Raw genomic sequence first — 15322 nt, forward strand, 5'->3', positions numbered from 1 at the left:
TCGAACATCTAAAAAATTGTATAATTGCCCGTTTTTAACGGATTTTTACTGTAAAAAGGTCACCTAGAATTTTCTGGAGCCTTTTTTCTGGCTGAAATTTTCGAAAAGGTGAGTTTTGATCCCTATAATTTTCGGATCACTAGACTTTCTGCTAGGAAATCCGAACAGATGAAAAATTTTTAGGGGATAAAAATATGCCTATATCTACCGTTTAAATACTAAAATACGTTAAACAATGCTATGTTTAAGTGGTTTTGAACTTTATTCTCGTTGGGTTCCCCTGTCTCAGGAATAATCTAAGGGGATTTTTTATTTCTTACTCTCCGCGTTCTCAAGGGAGCATAAACACTAGTTGTTTAAGAACATATTTTCCCACATTTCAACCTTTTCTTTGGGGGTAGACCAATTTCTTAGACTATCCCATGGGGCTGACTTGAGGTCTTCTCTGAAAGCATTTGCATTAAAAGATTAAAATTTTTGAACGAACGAGTTGTCACGTGCTTATTAGTGTTATAGATTGAATCGCGAACTTACGAACGGCATACACCATACTATGGTCACTTTTGCCGATATGCACCACTCCTTAGTTTAGATCCTGTTTGCGACGAAGAAAGAACTTGAGGACTTTTGCCGACGGAAATCTAATTTTGAAGTTAATCAAGATCATGAAACTTGTGTAGTAGGAGATAGAGGAGGCACAAAACTTTGGGCTAACCCTTAGAAATCTGTCATTGTTTGAACAGGGTACAATGTCTACAATTAACACACGATTGTGACAAGAAAATAGACAGTGCGATGGCAATACAAATGGTAATAACCAGGGCCTGTAAAGCGAAGTTGACGATATATCTACACAATTTACTCCAATTCTCTCCCTCCTTCCATCCCTGACATTAAATGGACCTCCCCCCACCCCCTCCACCGCCTCCCCCCACCCCTCCTGGGCTCCGCGATGTTCTGCGATATACATCATAGTTAGTATTATCATCGTCTAAAAAGCCTAAAATTTTCTAAAAATTCCATAAAAAATAAATCTGGATCCCAGCCGGGCAATTAGTTCCAGGCTACCGGGCAAGACGAAGCCGTGACGAAAATGAGAGATGAGTGCAGGCTCGTTTTCCCGAACAGCGGCTACCTATTTGACAAGAGATCTGGGTGCGAGATGAAACAATTAGGCCAGAATCCACATTAAAATTTGGAAATCCCAGTGAGGTTTAAATAACAAAGCCTTCAAAAGCCTAAATTTTCAAAAGGAAATAAAATCCTAAAGGATTCTGTTAGTTGTAGTAAAATGACGCCACGGTGCAAATGGCCTGTTCAGAAGATTTGTTCCTCTGAAACTTTTCTTAGACTGGAAGTCACAAGCAATACAAGAAATCACAAGGTACAGAACTCAGGGCCATTTACGGCTGACAAGGCCTGTAATGGTTAAAGGTGGGCAGCCTTTGGATATTTGTTCGTTATTTCTTCTACTAGTAACTCTTGTAAACAGACAACTCTGCTAATTAACATGAGTAGCTTGGGAAAAAATGCTTCTAAGTGGCTGCAGACATTTGTGCGAGGTACGTCTTAGACTTTGTTTGTTTCAGAGCTGGCATAAGCAGATAATATAACATAGTGCTGAAAAAAGCCACTTATCAATGCTATTTTGTTCTCAGACCACAAAGGGTCATTCCTACTTTAATCATAACTGCAACAAAATTCTCAAATCTGATTGGCTATCATCTGTCCTGATTTAAGCACTAACAGGACAGTTCGTGTGCTTGCATTTATGGCTTGTTTTTCAACGCTAGTGAAAATGCCTGAAACATCACAAATTTTGTTATAGTTATGATTTATCGGTAACAGAACATTGTGTTGTCTAATTCAGTCTGTAATCATACTTGTGATTGAGCAAGTCTAAATTGGACTCCACCCAGTCCTATAACCATTATATCAATACAGCTTCATTGCATAGAACAACAAAACTAACAATAATAGGTGCAGTCTTACTAGACATCTTACTCAAGGCTCCCCATGGAGAATAGCTTTGGTTGGGTTCACTCTGGGATTTGATCATTTTCATATTTGTAGTTACACAACAATAAATTCCCCAAGAGGAAAAAACTTGAAGGCAGTTTTGTGGGAAACGTCATTGTAAGCATTGAAGGCAAACATACATCATAAACTGTTTTGACCATTTTTAATTTTACTTTTAATGATCTAATATATGCCCTCTCTCAAATTGATGCCTCTTGCCTAATATCAAATGCCTCTCCTATGCTTTTAAGATTGTATTAGACGGCTCTCTCTAATGAACAGACCCTGTCTAACAGATGGCGATTACTATAAAATAAAAACTTAAGGAGCAAAAAGTGTTCACCATGCTACAGTCAGGAGAAAAGATGCTTTTCTCTTTTAAATGCCTCCTATCTATTAAATGCCTTCTCTTGGAACCCTGAAATACAATAAACATTGTGGGCTGCTACTAGATTATTCACAGTATATCGTTTCCAAAGAGAATAGCTAACCGGGCATTAACCTGAGAAAACAGCTAACATTTCAGAATTTGCCACAACTTTTTTCCCTGCAAAATAATGACTGAGAAGGGAGCATAGAAATTCTATACTAATGACATGTTACTGTCTGGGTAGTATTTCTGATTGGTCATTCCACAAGGGAATTTGCCTCAACCAATCACAAGCACTTCTACCCAGATGTGGGTAGTGTCACATCGTAAACTAGAATTTCTGTTCTCTGTTCCACAGGCATCATTTTGACGGAAAAACCACAGCAATTGCATCATAAAGTGTTGGCTTTTTCTCAGGCTAGTCAGCTGTAGGATAACTACAGAGAAACCACTACCCTGGTCCCAGAGGTTTTTAATTTCAAGAAAAACCTCTGGGACCAGGGTAAGAAACCACTTTCATTTATTTAATAACTTTTTATTTACAAGCAATACCTTCACAGACATGTCAAATTCAGGTAATGTTTGCTTAAATCAGAAGGCCTATGTAACTAATAAACAACTAATTGCTTCCTAAAGCAAATATGCCTAAATGAATGACTAATAATAATCACTAATTGACTCTTTAGCCAAATTAATTAATATAAATAAGCTCTAGAATAAGATTTTGTTATTGAATGCGCAGCTACTCATGGTTGCTATACACGCTGGGAAAAAAAGGGGTAAAAATCGGCCAAAAGTTTGAGTGGGGGCGTGATAGGCACAAACATTTTTGGAGTTCTTGGGGCTATAACTTTCTTTCCTTTAAGGGCATGACACTGAAATTAATACAGGCAAGAATAGTTCACTCCAGGAAAATTTTGGAATAGGTGTTTTGTTGGTAAAGAGTCACGTGACCCTCTAGTGGCCAATTAAAAAATCAAAACTCTCAAAGACTTCTCCTCCAAGAGAATTAAACCCGAAAGTGTGATACTTTGCAGAAATATAGTGCACATAAAATTGAAGAACTTGTCCGATTTGAAATCTCAAATTTCATTTTCGTGACGTCACAACTGATGACGTCACAAAATGGGCTTTTTGGTCATGCGCAGTACTAACCCAAAAAATAAGACAAATACAAAGTGAAAGTCTCAACTCATTATCTTCTATAGTTTAAGACATATTTGTAACATTTCACGCCTATTTTTAAACAAACTTTGGACACATTTTGTGGCCGATTTTTAGCACTTTTTTTCCCAGTGTGATATTGATGTTGTTTGTCTCCATAACAATGAACAAAATTTTCAAGATACATGTAATAATAATACATGTAATATTATTAGTTTGAGACACTCAAGGACCTAAAAAATTCACTTTTTGTTAAGAGTTGTGTAGTTTTGAATATGATTTGCTTTAAATATATACTGAAAGATTCATTGTTTGTTCTGCAGCATAAAATAATAGAATCTGAGTAACATCGTTCCATACAGTTATCATTGATAACATGGATTCAGTAATCTTGAATTTCAGTAATCTTGAATTTGATGCAATTACCCTGGTCATTTTCTTGGTTGTGTTACTTGTTGCTTTCTTGAATTTGTGTGCTTCTTCTGTGGAATCGACATCAGCAGTACAACCACATTCCAGGACCTAAACAGACAAGTTTCTTCCATAATGCTTCAGAGCTTACAGATAACATGGGGCAACTGTTGTGTGAAATACTGCTTAACAATGCTCTCACGTATGGGCCAGTGTTTGTTTGGTGGTACTTTTTTCACCACTTGTGGTAATATCCAGTCCTGAATTCATAAAACATGGCATTGCGACCTTGAATCTTCCTAAAGGACCTTCAACATATGTTACAGTATAGCTTATTTGTTTGGGAGGTATAGATTTTTAGGCTCTGGTTTATTTACTCAACTCAAACACAAGAAATGGATGCATCAAAAACGTTTGTTAAGCCCAGCATTTCATTGGGGCTACTTGAAAGGTCTGGTTCCACAATTTAACTCTGTAGCCAGTTCCTTGGTCACCAAATTAATGGACATTGCTGATGGAAAGACTGTTGTTGACATGGCTGATGAACTTCAGAAAGCCACTTTAGATGTCATCGGAAAGGTCTGTAAAATGTTTGGATTTATATTAATTATCATTTTATTGACATTTGTGTTGTACCAGGAAATATTCATACTCTTCTTGTGGAAGGCTTCATTGTTGGTTTGATTCCCCCACCAACCCCAATGGAAGTTCCAGTTTAGCTTCACACTTGATCATTTAAAGCTTATATTCACTTTGGCTGAAAAATGCCCCCTTTTGAGATATGACCATTTTTAACCTCTTGCCTACCAAGTCCTGTGTGAGGTCACTCAGACAAATGAAATCACCAATAGCCCAGTCATGCGAGTTGTCTTGAATAAATGAACTCTGGTCATTGAGAAATGGCTGCCAGTTGCTGGACGTATTTGGCTTTGGTAGGCAAGGGGTTAAAGAGAGAGGAAGGAAACCTAGGTACTTTCCATCAAATGTACATATTTTAGGAAAGAGGAAAGTCTCATATTCATTTTAAAACTTAATATTAATACATTAAGGGTTCACCGTATTAAATATATTAATACATGTAGTTTGTACAGTGGGCAAATTAATCATTCTGGACTTAATGGCCAATGAACAGCCACTGTTATGTACAGTATTCAAGCAATCATCCACTGAGTGCGACTGTTTTTTCTGATTTCCTGGTTGATTTAACATTTTGTTTAGTATCTCATGTTAAGCATATTTGTGTCAAATTATTCATTTTTTACTTGATTTTCAAGGTTGCACTTGATATGGAGCTGAAATGCTTAGGAGATAACAACAGTGTTGTTCCCAACTGCCTATTTAAATGCCCGGAGGGTTATGAAGAAAGCTGCATTGATCCATTGCTGTATCTTCCATGATTATACAAATATTAATTTCAGAAGAATGTCTGTAATTCACTATCTTTTCTAAGAAATCTTGCCAGGGAATGTATAAATCGGCACGAAAAGAGGCAATACAGAATTGTCAGGCACAACCCAATGATCTTATGGGGATGATTTTACGAGCAAGTCAGTTTGATCATGATGTTAACATGGGAGATCTTGTGGATGAATTCCTTACTTTTTTCATTGCAGGTAAGTACAGTGTGTACTGTCAGGCTAGTGTACATTATATTTCTGAGCAGTCCTAATGGATTGTATACTAGCTACAAAAAATTCCCACTTACAGTACAATTGACAAGGGAATGCAATGCTGTTTTAGTTATTTTATAAGTTCAAATAATCAAATTAATAAGAACAGTGAATGGCAGCTTGCATGAGTGACCATCTCAGGATTATCCAGAACAGCAGTAACAACTAGACAGGCCACCTGGATTCACTATATGAGGAGGAAAAGGGGAGGTACTGAGTGGTTTGAGGATGTCTCTTAATGTCCATGAATTTCATGGATCTAGCTACTATAGGAATGTTACAATAATTTAAAAACAGATTTTTTTAGCAATAAATTGATATAATTGCCCGGCCCAAGCCCTGCTAGAGCTGGTCAATACAAGAATCAGGGTTTTCACAGGAAAGAAAAAAAAACAACGACCTAGAAAATGAAGACCTACGACTCATAAAATGACAGCCCAGAAAGCGATGACCTAGAAAATGATGGCCTAGAAAACAACAACCTACACACTTTAGAAAACGGCTATGGAATCAACTGAGAAACCTATACAGACTCTGGACGTTTACGACACTGAAATACCAACTGTGGTGAAAGACTTCAACTTTTAATTAGGACTTTTAAACTGTGTAGCGCACCTGAAAATTGTTAAAATGACACTGTCAACGTTTCACTGACAGTCAATCTTGTCTCTTACTTTACTCTACCATGGCAAAATCATGAAAAACCGATAAAAACCGTTGGTAATCTGATGTAAATCATGCTAAATTGTGTTTTGATTTCTAGAATGAAAGAAAGCAATTCATATACTTAGATAAAATATTATCGCTTATGATGATCTATAAAGGCACCAAGATAGTACAACTTCTTAAAAATAGTGCCAACGTAACAGCTCCTCTCCATGGATTGCCTAGGGGTCTAGCGTGCAACATCAGTGAGCAGGAGTAGCGTACATGAGATTCTTTTGGCAGGTTTGACTCTTGTTTACAGCCAAACCTACTATTCTTGCTTACTGTAATTGTTCCTTCATATGGGTGTTTAACTGCTTACCACAATGACATATTTGAATGATTGATTATTAAAATTACTCAAATTGCGTGATGTTGATTTCAACCAATCAGATTGAGGTATTAAGGCTGTGACATGTTTTGAAGACTGACCAATCAGGGTTTTAACATTCATTTGGTGGATGTATACAACGTAAAAAATGATAGCATCCTTGCAGGCCTTCCCCTCCCTCCTTCCTCCTGCACCCCCTTGCACTACTCTCATACCCAAAACCACGTTTCACCTCCCTTTCGAAAGCCTCCCACACAGGCTATGGCACAGCAGTCTTGACTTTTTTCTTTCTGCTTTCTCTTCTCCCGTCATCTCTTGCTTTTTTGCCTGATTTTTTTCTTTTGCCTGGCATTAAGTCAACTGAATTGTGCTCATCCTGGTATAAATAGAAGGATCTCTTCACCCTGCACAAGTTAGCAAACAAAGTTGTCCTTAACCGTTAAAACTGCATGATGTCCTAAGGGGTCGAAAAACAGTGGATCTGCATGGGCAGTTCAGGGATTGGGTTAAATGGTTGGTATTTACTGGAGCAGCTTGGTTTTGAGGTTTGGCTTAATTTTATATAACATTATCACAGTGCATGCAGCTACAACTTCTGATCTATGACTCATAATAAGGTTAAAGCTAGTGTCAGATAAAAAGTGAGCAGGACATATATGTTGCAATTAATTTTTTGTTTCAGATAATTTTTGTTTTTCCTTTGTTTTTTCCGTAGGTAATGTATGCTAATGAATTTGAAACAAAGGAAAAACAAAAATTACCTGAAATAAAAAATTACCTGCAACATATACAAAACATGGACCCCCAGTCCATGGACCACCCCTAATTTTTGAAGATGAATTTTAACCAGAGGCCTTATCAAATTTTTGGAACCTTATATGGACATAACTGTGGTGAAACTGGGAAACTTATTATCAGGGTTATTTGGCCGTCATATTTTTTTCAATTTTCCATACCAGTGTAATGAGTTTGTTTTAGTTTGTTGGAGTAACCATATTTGAAGGGAACAGGAAGAGTGGTAGGGAGGACGTAGTCTCCTATGCAGCTCTTTTTTGTTGTCATGTTGCTTCAAAAGTGAAATGAAAATTGAAAAATAGCCGCATATGTGACTAAGGAAAAAGTTTGACATCTATGTATTTGTAACAACAACAATCTCGACTTGAGTGAATGACAAGTTACATGAACCAACTTGACACACATTTGACCAACCGCCTTGTTTGATGATATGAAGGTCATTTAATGCTTGATTCATGAGCAGGATTCAAGTAAATTTGCCGAGTAATTAATACTTTAAAGGGCTATCAAGGGAGGGGATGTCTCGGGAGGGTACTCAATCATTATGCATTTCCTTTTCCTCCCTATTCTGCCACACAGCCGTTTTTGTGTCGATCCTCATGCAACATGATGACACAAAAAAGAGTTGACTACCTCCTCCCTACCTCTCCCCTTGTCCCCTTCAAATATTGTTTTTCCTTCCAGACTAAACCAAACCCATGAATAGAATTCAGGAAAAATTTGAGCAAGTGTATAACTGATGAGGGGCCTTTAATCCTGACAATATACTAAACATTGTGACAGTTTCATCCTTAAATTTCTTTAAACCTCTGGTAAAAATTCATCCTCAAAAATTAGGGTGTTCCACGGGGGTGGTCCATGGACTGGGTCCACAAAGAGGTCCATGGACTAGGTCCACCGAGGTGGTCTATGGACCCAGGTTCCATGTTTTGTATAATGTGCAAGTGAGCACTTTTTGAAGTTTGAAATTGTTGTTATTATATTTACAGGTCAGGACACAACAGCAAAACAAGTCAGCTTCGCATTACTAGAAATCCTCTTAAATGAAAGAATTGAAAACAGGTAGTCTTATGAAGTAAAATTGTTTCAGCTCTTGTTATGGTATTAATTCAACCTCTCAGATTTAATCTGTCATGCCCACTAGTGACAGCTCTGTTTACTGTAAAATATATTCATTTACAGATTGAAGATTCTACTCCTGTTGTTGATAGTTACTTTAAAATAATAATAATATCAATTATTGTTGTTTTCACTTTTTTAGGATTTGTCAAGAAGTTGACATTGTTCTTGGGAACAAAGACACTGTTGAGTATGATGACATTTGAAAACTACAGTTGTTAGGCAAACACTTAAAGAGAGTCTACGGAAACACCCACCAGCCAGTGGAACCTTGCGCAGAACAACAAAACCAGAGAAATTTGGCTCATTCCTGATTCCTAAAGGGGCCAATATTAATTTTTCCATCTATGTTGCACATCACTTACCAGAAAACTGGTGCGATCCTGAATGCTTTAATCCTGACAGGTTTTCAGGCAAAAATAACAGTGAAAACAAGATCTCCAACTTTGTATACTTTCCTTTTTCTTGTGGACAAAGAATTTGTATTGGAAAGGATTTCTCAAGCATCAATGCTTCCATTGTGATGGCACAACTCTTTCAGAAATGTAAGTCTGAATTGGTAGCTGGGCAAACCCTGCAGTGCAAGGAGAAAATGACAATGCGTCCAAAAGACAGAGTCCTTTGTACTATCAAATAAAGATCTACAAGAGCTTAATAAACTCTAGCCTGCGTCACAGTGTATGCAGAGGAAGAAGGGAAGGTAATGCCTGCAATGACAAAGATCTACTAGGAGATTAAGACAGTGTTCACAGTGATAAATGCGCATTGATGTGAAGCTTATCTTTAAATTGCCTTAGAACTCTCTCTTTAGTATATATAACACATCCTACAGACATGTGAGGGTTGCACACTTTGCATCAAAATCTCAAGCGGGGGCCTTGAAAAACTGATTGAGAGGAAAAAAAACCCAACTGTTTTGCGATCTAGATGGGACTTTAAATCCCAGTGCCTGTGGATTACAAGTCCAGTGCTCTAACCACTTGCCAGTATATAATTTCATGTACTTGGTGGCCCGGTTCACACCAAAGCTTAAACATGTTTAAAAGCTGTTTAGTTAAACAGGGTTTAATTTGTTTTCTCTATAATGGCTGCTCACTATAATTTTATTGCTTGCAAATTTAGTGCATTTATGTAACATGTTAAAGTTCATTTGAATTCTGTGTAAAATCCTGTGTTCTAGTTTTCTGTTACTGTTTTTCATCTCTTTAAACCGAGTCTAGTGAAAAATGTTTAGTTGGTGTGAATGTGTGTCCAAAAACTTTACATCCACTTCCAAAGGAGAGTACAGTGCCCAGTGTTTTCCTACTGAATTCCATGCGAAGTCACTAAAGGAACTAATGGGAACACATAGAAGGATGATTTTCTTGGAGCTGATAGTATATTGAATATGGAGAAATCCTATAAAACAATTGAGCTGCCTGTCAAGGTAAAAGGCCAAAGTGCTTTTAAATACATTATTTTTAACTCCCCAGTATGGTCATACTGAGTACTCATTTTGCAGATTTTTTTAAGAGGCTACCTGTTGGATTCCAAAATCCCAGTATTTTTTTGTTATCATTTTTTTTTTCCATTTTTAGTTAATCATTGTTCTAATTTGGATTTCTGTGGGATGCCTCGACCCCGTGGTCAACCACAATGTACACTACATGTGTTATTTTGTTTTCTTCTACTGTTTTGTTGCAAATAACAGTATGTATTTGATATGCATACATATATCTTACATACAGTGAGCAGACATTTTTAAGGATCAGAAATTGGCATTTCAGTTGCCACTGAAACCTATGATCCCCCCTTCCCTGCTCTTTCCATGCTATGGCCAAATGATTAAAAATTCCAGTTTCGCTGACAATTATAGAATAAATTTGGTTTTATTCACCAGTTTATCCTTTTGTGACAGAAATGTATTGTAGTTTCCAAAAAGTATTTTGGCACTGATGACTTTGTTATACTTCACAAACGGTACGCTTCCCTGCCAGCAGAGGTCTCTCGCAACGAGGCAAAAATGAGAGGAAGGAAAGATTCTCTCTCCTTCCTCTCATTTTTGCCACCAGCTTCGATTCTCACTATATTTTTAAACTCCCTCATTATATAACTTCTAAATATATTGCAAAGAAATGTTATGACGATTTGCGTACCATATCGAAAATAAAAGGGCCCAGAGGTAATTTTTCGTTTGAAGGGCCTTTGCTCGCAAGGTATTGAAAATGTTTCTGAGGTCACGAGCATTAAGGTAACGGGATTATCATTTTCTGAACTATTCAAAAGGAATTTTGTGATATCTGCATTTTTTGTATTGAAGCAGCCGCAAACTGACAGTTGCAGCCAGCCAGACGATCTAATAAATATATCAAAACCCCTTCAATGCGGGCCTTCGAAACTTGAAACTCGTGAAAATAAGTGGAGGAGACAAGAAAACACAGCCACACAGTAAATAAGACGAAGTTGAAATTTCTAGCGAAATCAAACAAGTTTCAAGCATACTTTCACAATCTGCATTAAATAAAGCTTATATCGCACATCATGATCATCCAATGTCGGATCCATTGCATTCTACAATTTATACCTTTCCCTTAGACATTTAGCGTAGGTTGTTCCGAGATTTGGACGTTCGTTGCAGTCAAGAACACGGATTTTAAATGTTAAGAGTCATGGGCTCACGTTGTTTTTCTAACGATGACAGAATTAGAAAGGAAATGAAGGAATAACCAACAAAGCCAAAAATATGCCATTATCGACATAGCGCCCTTGATGAACGAGATTACCCCGCCGACAATACAAGCAGACAAACAACCCTTAATTATGCTCGACCAGTGTCATCCAAAATAAAGAAACGGCATCAGAAATTTGGAAAAACTTCTTCAAAGGTTTATTAGTTACAAAATTGAGCCGTCGAAACAGCATTTTTCATTACAAGTAAATGCGGTTTGCAAAAGTGGAAGTGTATACATTAATATTATTTGTGAATAATCTACGATTATGCACGCCCGATGGCAAAGCCGCTACATTAACACTTAACTTAAATACCTTCTCTCGCTCTTGTTTTTCTGATTCGTGAGCAAAGTTTAACTTTAAAAACAATACTCACCCAAAACTGTGGCTCTACGGTACAAAATCAACTTAGTAAAGGAAATTTCGAATATAAACTTAATATAAATTGTAGTCGTAATTATCCTAGAGTCGCGCCGAACCCCAGCGCCGCTTCTTCTATAATAAATCGTACCCGCAAGGGACATACTCTATTGTACAGTCATACTTTTGATAACAAAAAAACTGGTTAAAAAATTATAAGTTTAAGTCGTTTTAAATTTATATATATATATATATGTATATCATGTACAAAACATCCTTAATTTGGGTACAAACGACCCAGGCAAAACAGTTGCTGTGCTGATAAAATTAAAAACGCTTGTCAATTAAACCTCAAATTACATGAAAATAAATCTGTGGAACCGATTTCGCCTGTACCAAACGTAAAAAAACCAACCTATTAAGAAGACAAGCCACCGTTTGATGTTTTAAGATTACTTGTTGTGGTTATGAAACGCACCTCTATCCTAGGTAATACTGCTTTTCAGCTCGCTTTAAGCCGAAATCTGAACGTATCAACTTTCTAGTTAATTCCATCGCGTGCTTGGGGATTTCGTGCCTTGGATGGCGTACCTTGGCTTTGGTAGAAAAAGAAACGCCATCTTTCAGTCTAAAAAATACACAGTTTAGAAAATAAAACGAGTCACAGTCGTTCATTACTTCAAACGAACGCTTCTTTTCCCGTATCGGCTTGTAACTTGTAGGTGTCTTTATAGCCACCATCACTTAGGGCATAGCTGCCTTCATCTCTCTTTCGGAGCCGATAAACGAGGAATGCAATGAGTATAACAGCACAAACAGCTCCCACAACCACAGCAGCAATTACTTCAGTGGTAAGTACTTTTGGTACCTTTTCACCTACCATGTCTTTTCCACCCTTTCTCCCTTGTCCTTGTGCTTCGGCATTTGGAGACTCTTCAGTAGAATCCTCTGTAGCGAAATTATTACTAACGGTATTCACACCACCACCGAACACGTTTTCAGGCTCCACCGTGGATTTTGAAGTGCTTTCTGTGATCTCGTTGTCCATCTCAGTTGTCGAGGTAACACTTGGGCTCACAACTGTTACATCCACAATACTGGGATCTGTCGTTGTTTCATCACCTCCATCACCGCTACCACTACCACTCTCATCCGACATAACAGAGCCCGAATAATCATCTTCACCGTCTTCTTCACCATCAGCACTTTCAACTCGCTCATTGATTACAGTGCTTTCTTTCTGAGGTCCCGAATCGTCTTCGTCAATGTTGATTAATCCATCCAAGTCGTCGGCCATTGTGTGGTGAGATGAAAACATCGACAACCAAAGTGCGTAACAGACGAAGAGAAGCGATTTGTACGCCATGGTCGCTTCTAAATGTTTATCAAATAACTTTAGAACAGTTCAAAATCCTTATTGAGTCGTAGTAGGGAAGATAGATGTATGAATTGTGTTGAAATTGAACAAAACCTTCCTCGCTTGTCAAGCGTGTTCCTCTTCAGTTGCAAATAAAGCAGCCTTGTGCATTCTTTGAACCTAACTGTCAATCAAATTTCGTCACCACAGCCTCCCGCACAGACTACTTGACCAATCAAAATTTTCCATTGAATATTTCGGGTCAAAGGGGTTTTCCGGGCTTTGTAACACGCCCCTGATTGAAAATAATTCCAATTACTCAATCTGGTTTTTACGGATTATTAGCCAGCAGGAAGTTCAAAGGCGCTCGACCGCCCAAAGGTCTTGTTTTCCCTTCATCACCAATATGAAATCGGAATTCTTACAGCATTCCGTCATATCTCTACCGGACTCTCCCGAAGCTTTGATCTTCTAGTTTCGATACAACGGAAAATTTCGAGTAATTCCGGACTGTACTCGGAAAATTTCATCAAAGGCCCAAAATATTCCTTAGCTACAATAATAATCGCTTGGTAATTTCACAAAAATAGAATGGAAACAAAAGAGCGTGAGAAGATTAAACGTTGGTGGCAAAAATAACAAGTCACGCAGACAGGCGATTAACCATATTCACACCCCCCCCCCCCCCCCCCTCTAAAAAAAAGAAACTTTTTATTGTAAACATTTGCTGGAGGGTCTGGGCCATCTCCAATCTTTGTTTGGCAATGAAGAACAATCGGTGCCAAAGAAGAAGCAATTGAAAATATTTTACACGAACAGAAGATATATATCAACAAATTAGCTTTTAAAAGACACAATATGTTCCGGTTTTATTACCACAAATATAGGGTACATATTTGGAATTTGAATGAAGTAGCTTTCAGCATCTTTGGTTACGTGACCCATGATAAAGAAAGCTACTAGTAGAAAGCTAAAGCATAGTTTCGCTTGGACGCAACGTGCTGCAATAAAAATAAGGTCTATTTTTTCCGGTTAGTGACGATAAAAGGAAGCAGGACAAATGTTGTCATCTGAGCGTAGGTGATTGCAGGTACAATAATATTTCTTAAATAAATATTGAAATGTTTGTCATTTATAAATGTGCTCATTATTTTATTAACATGACTCGTTCAGGACTTTCCCCATTATTGGTTATTGCTGTATTCTAGACTTGAACTAAACATTAGCCCTTTTGGACTAGGTTTCTCTACCAATTTTGGCTGCTTTTACTGCTACGTAGTAGTATGTAGACCCGGGGGTACTCCTGAGAATTATTGGTGGGGGTGCCGCCCGGTTCTTCAGATCCTGGCCCGATTTCAGACAAACAATATAATTTTGCACACCCGTTTTCAGACTAGACCTCTAAAATCCATACCCGTTTTCAGACCCGGCCTTTAGGCAGAAATTATGTTATCATTACTTAGATTAGAGTGCAAACAAAAAAAGATTTCAAATTCGTTTCGAATTCGCATATTTCTCTGTCTTTCTTACTCATTTGGAATTGAAACTAGAAATACGTTCATATACTCCGTAGATCCCTCGAAAACCATACCCGATTCCAGAACAAAATGGGCAAAGTGTATACCCGTTTTCAGACCAAAACGGCCCAAAAACCCTACCCGATGAGGCGGCACATACTGATATGGCTTATATGAGGGAGTACCCGCCCGGGGTATGTAGAACATCAACAGTCGTCCTGTTTTCCCCATATCTATATCTTTGGCTTATTTCCAATTTTCTTTTCGTCACTAGACAGTGGCCACGTGGGAGAGAAAATGGCGGCTGGGCAGGGGGAGGGAATATAGATTATGTCACAAGAAACGGGGAAAATTTTCAGCAAAGAAGAAGAGACTCCCAGCCCTTTCCCCGCTGCCCCCAGCTCCCTTTACCCCAAGGGCTTTACCGCAACTTCCCCATAAAAGATGCCTACTGGCCTTAGATTGTAGCATGCCACGGAGAATTTCTCTTTTAATCCCACAAAAATGAAAGAGTCAATTTAACCTCAACATCCTTGACTGTCACAGCTCAGAACTTCCCTTGATTTTAAATCTTTGGAAGTATAAAACTGATACCAACTGAGAGACCGTTTTACCCGACTAGCAGGCAACGTGTAAATGTTACTTAAAAAAGTGAAGCAAATTTATTAGCATAGTGACATGATAGTGAACTTTACGGCGCAAAACCAAGACGTAATCAAAACCAGTATGTATTTCCCCTTGCTTTCGTCACCCTAACCTCCTTAGGTACTCAGGGGAACGTCCCTGCTCCACTCT

At 38.0% G+C, this 15322-nt stretch overlaps 1 protein-coding gene and 1 pseudogene across 1 annotated transcript; one reads left to right on the forward strand and one right to left on the reverse strand.

The window, feature by feature from the left end:
• Positions 1-4023: 4023 nt before the first annotated feature.
• On the forward strand, positions 4024-11020 carry LOC140945183 (cholesterol 24-hydroxylase-like; annotated as a pseudogene).
• Positions 11021-11429: 409 nt separating this feature from the next.
• LOC140947139 (uncharacterized) lies at positions 11430-13181 on the reverse strand. Its single transcript, XM_073396229.1, has one exon. It carries the CDS (start codon positions 13017-13019, stop codon positions 12333-12335), a length of 687 nt encoding a protein of 228 aa, XP_073252330.1. The 5' UTR covers positions 13020-13181; the 3' UTR covers positions 11430-12332.
• Positions 13182-15322: the final 2141 nt, after the last annotated feature.

This window comes from Porites lutea, chromosome 8 (assembly GCF_958299795.1).
Source record: "Porites lutea chromosome 8, jaPorLute2.1, whole genome shotgun sequence".
NCBI lineage: Eukaryota > Metazoa > Cnidaria > Anthozoa > Scleractinia > Poritidae > Porites > Porites lutea.

Bases quoted from the DNA above. Each gene is read 5' to 3' on its own strand.
- LOC140947139 (XM_073396229.1), bottom strand. From the start codon at position 13,019: ATGGCGTACAAATCGCTTCTCTTCGTCTGTTACGCACTTTGGTTGTCG.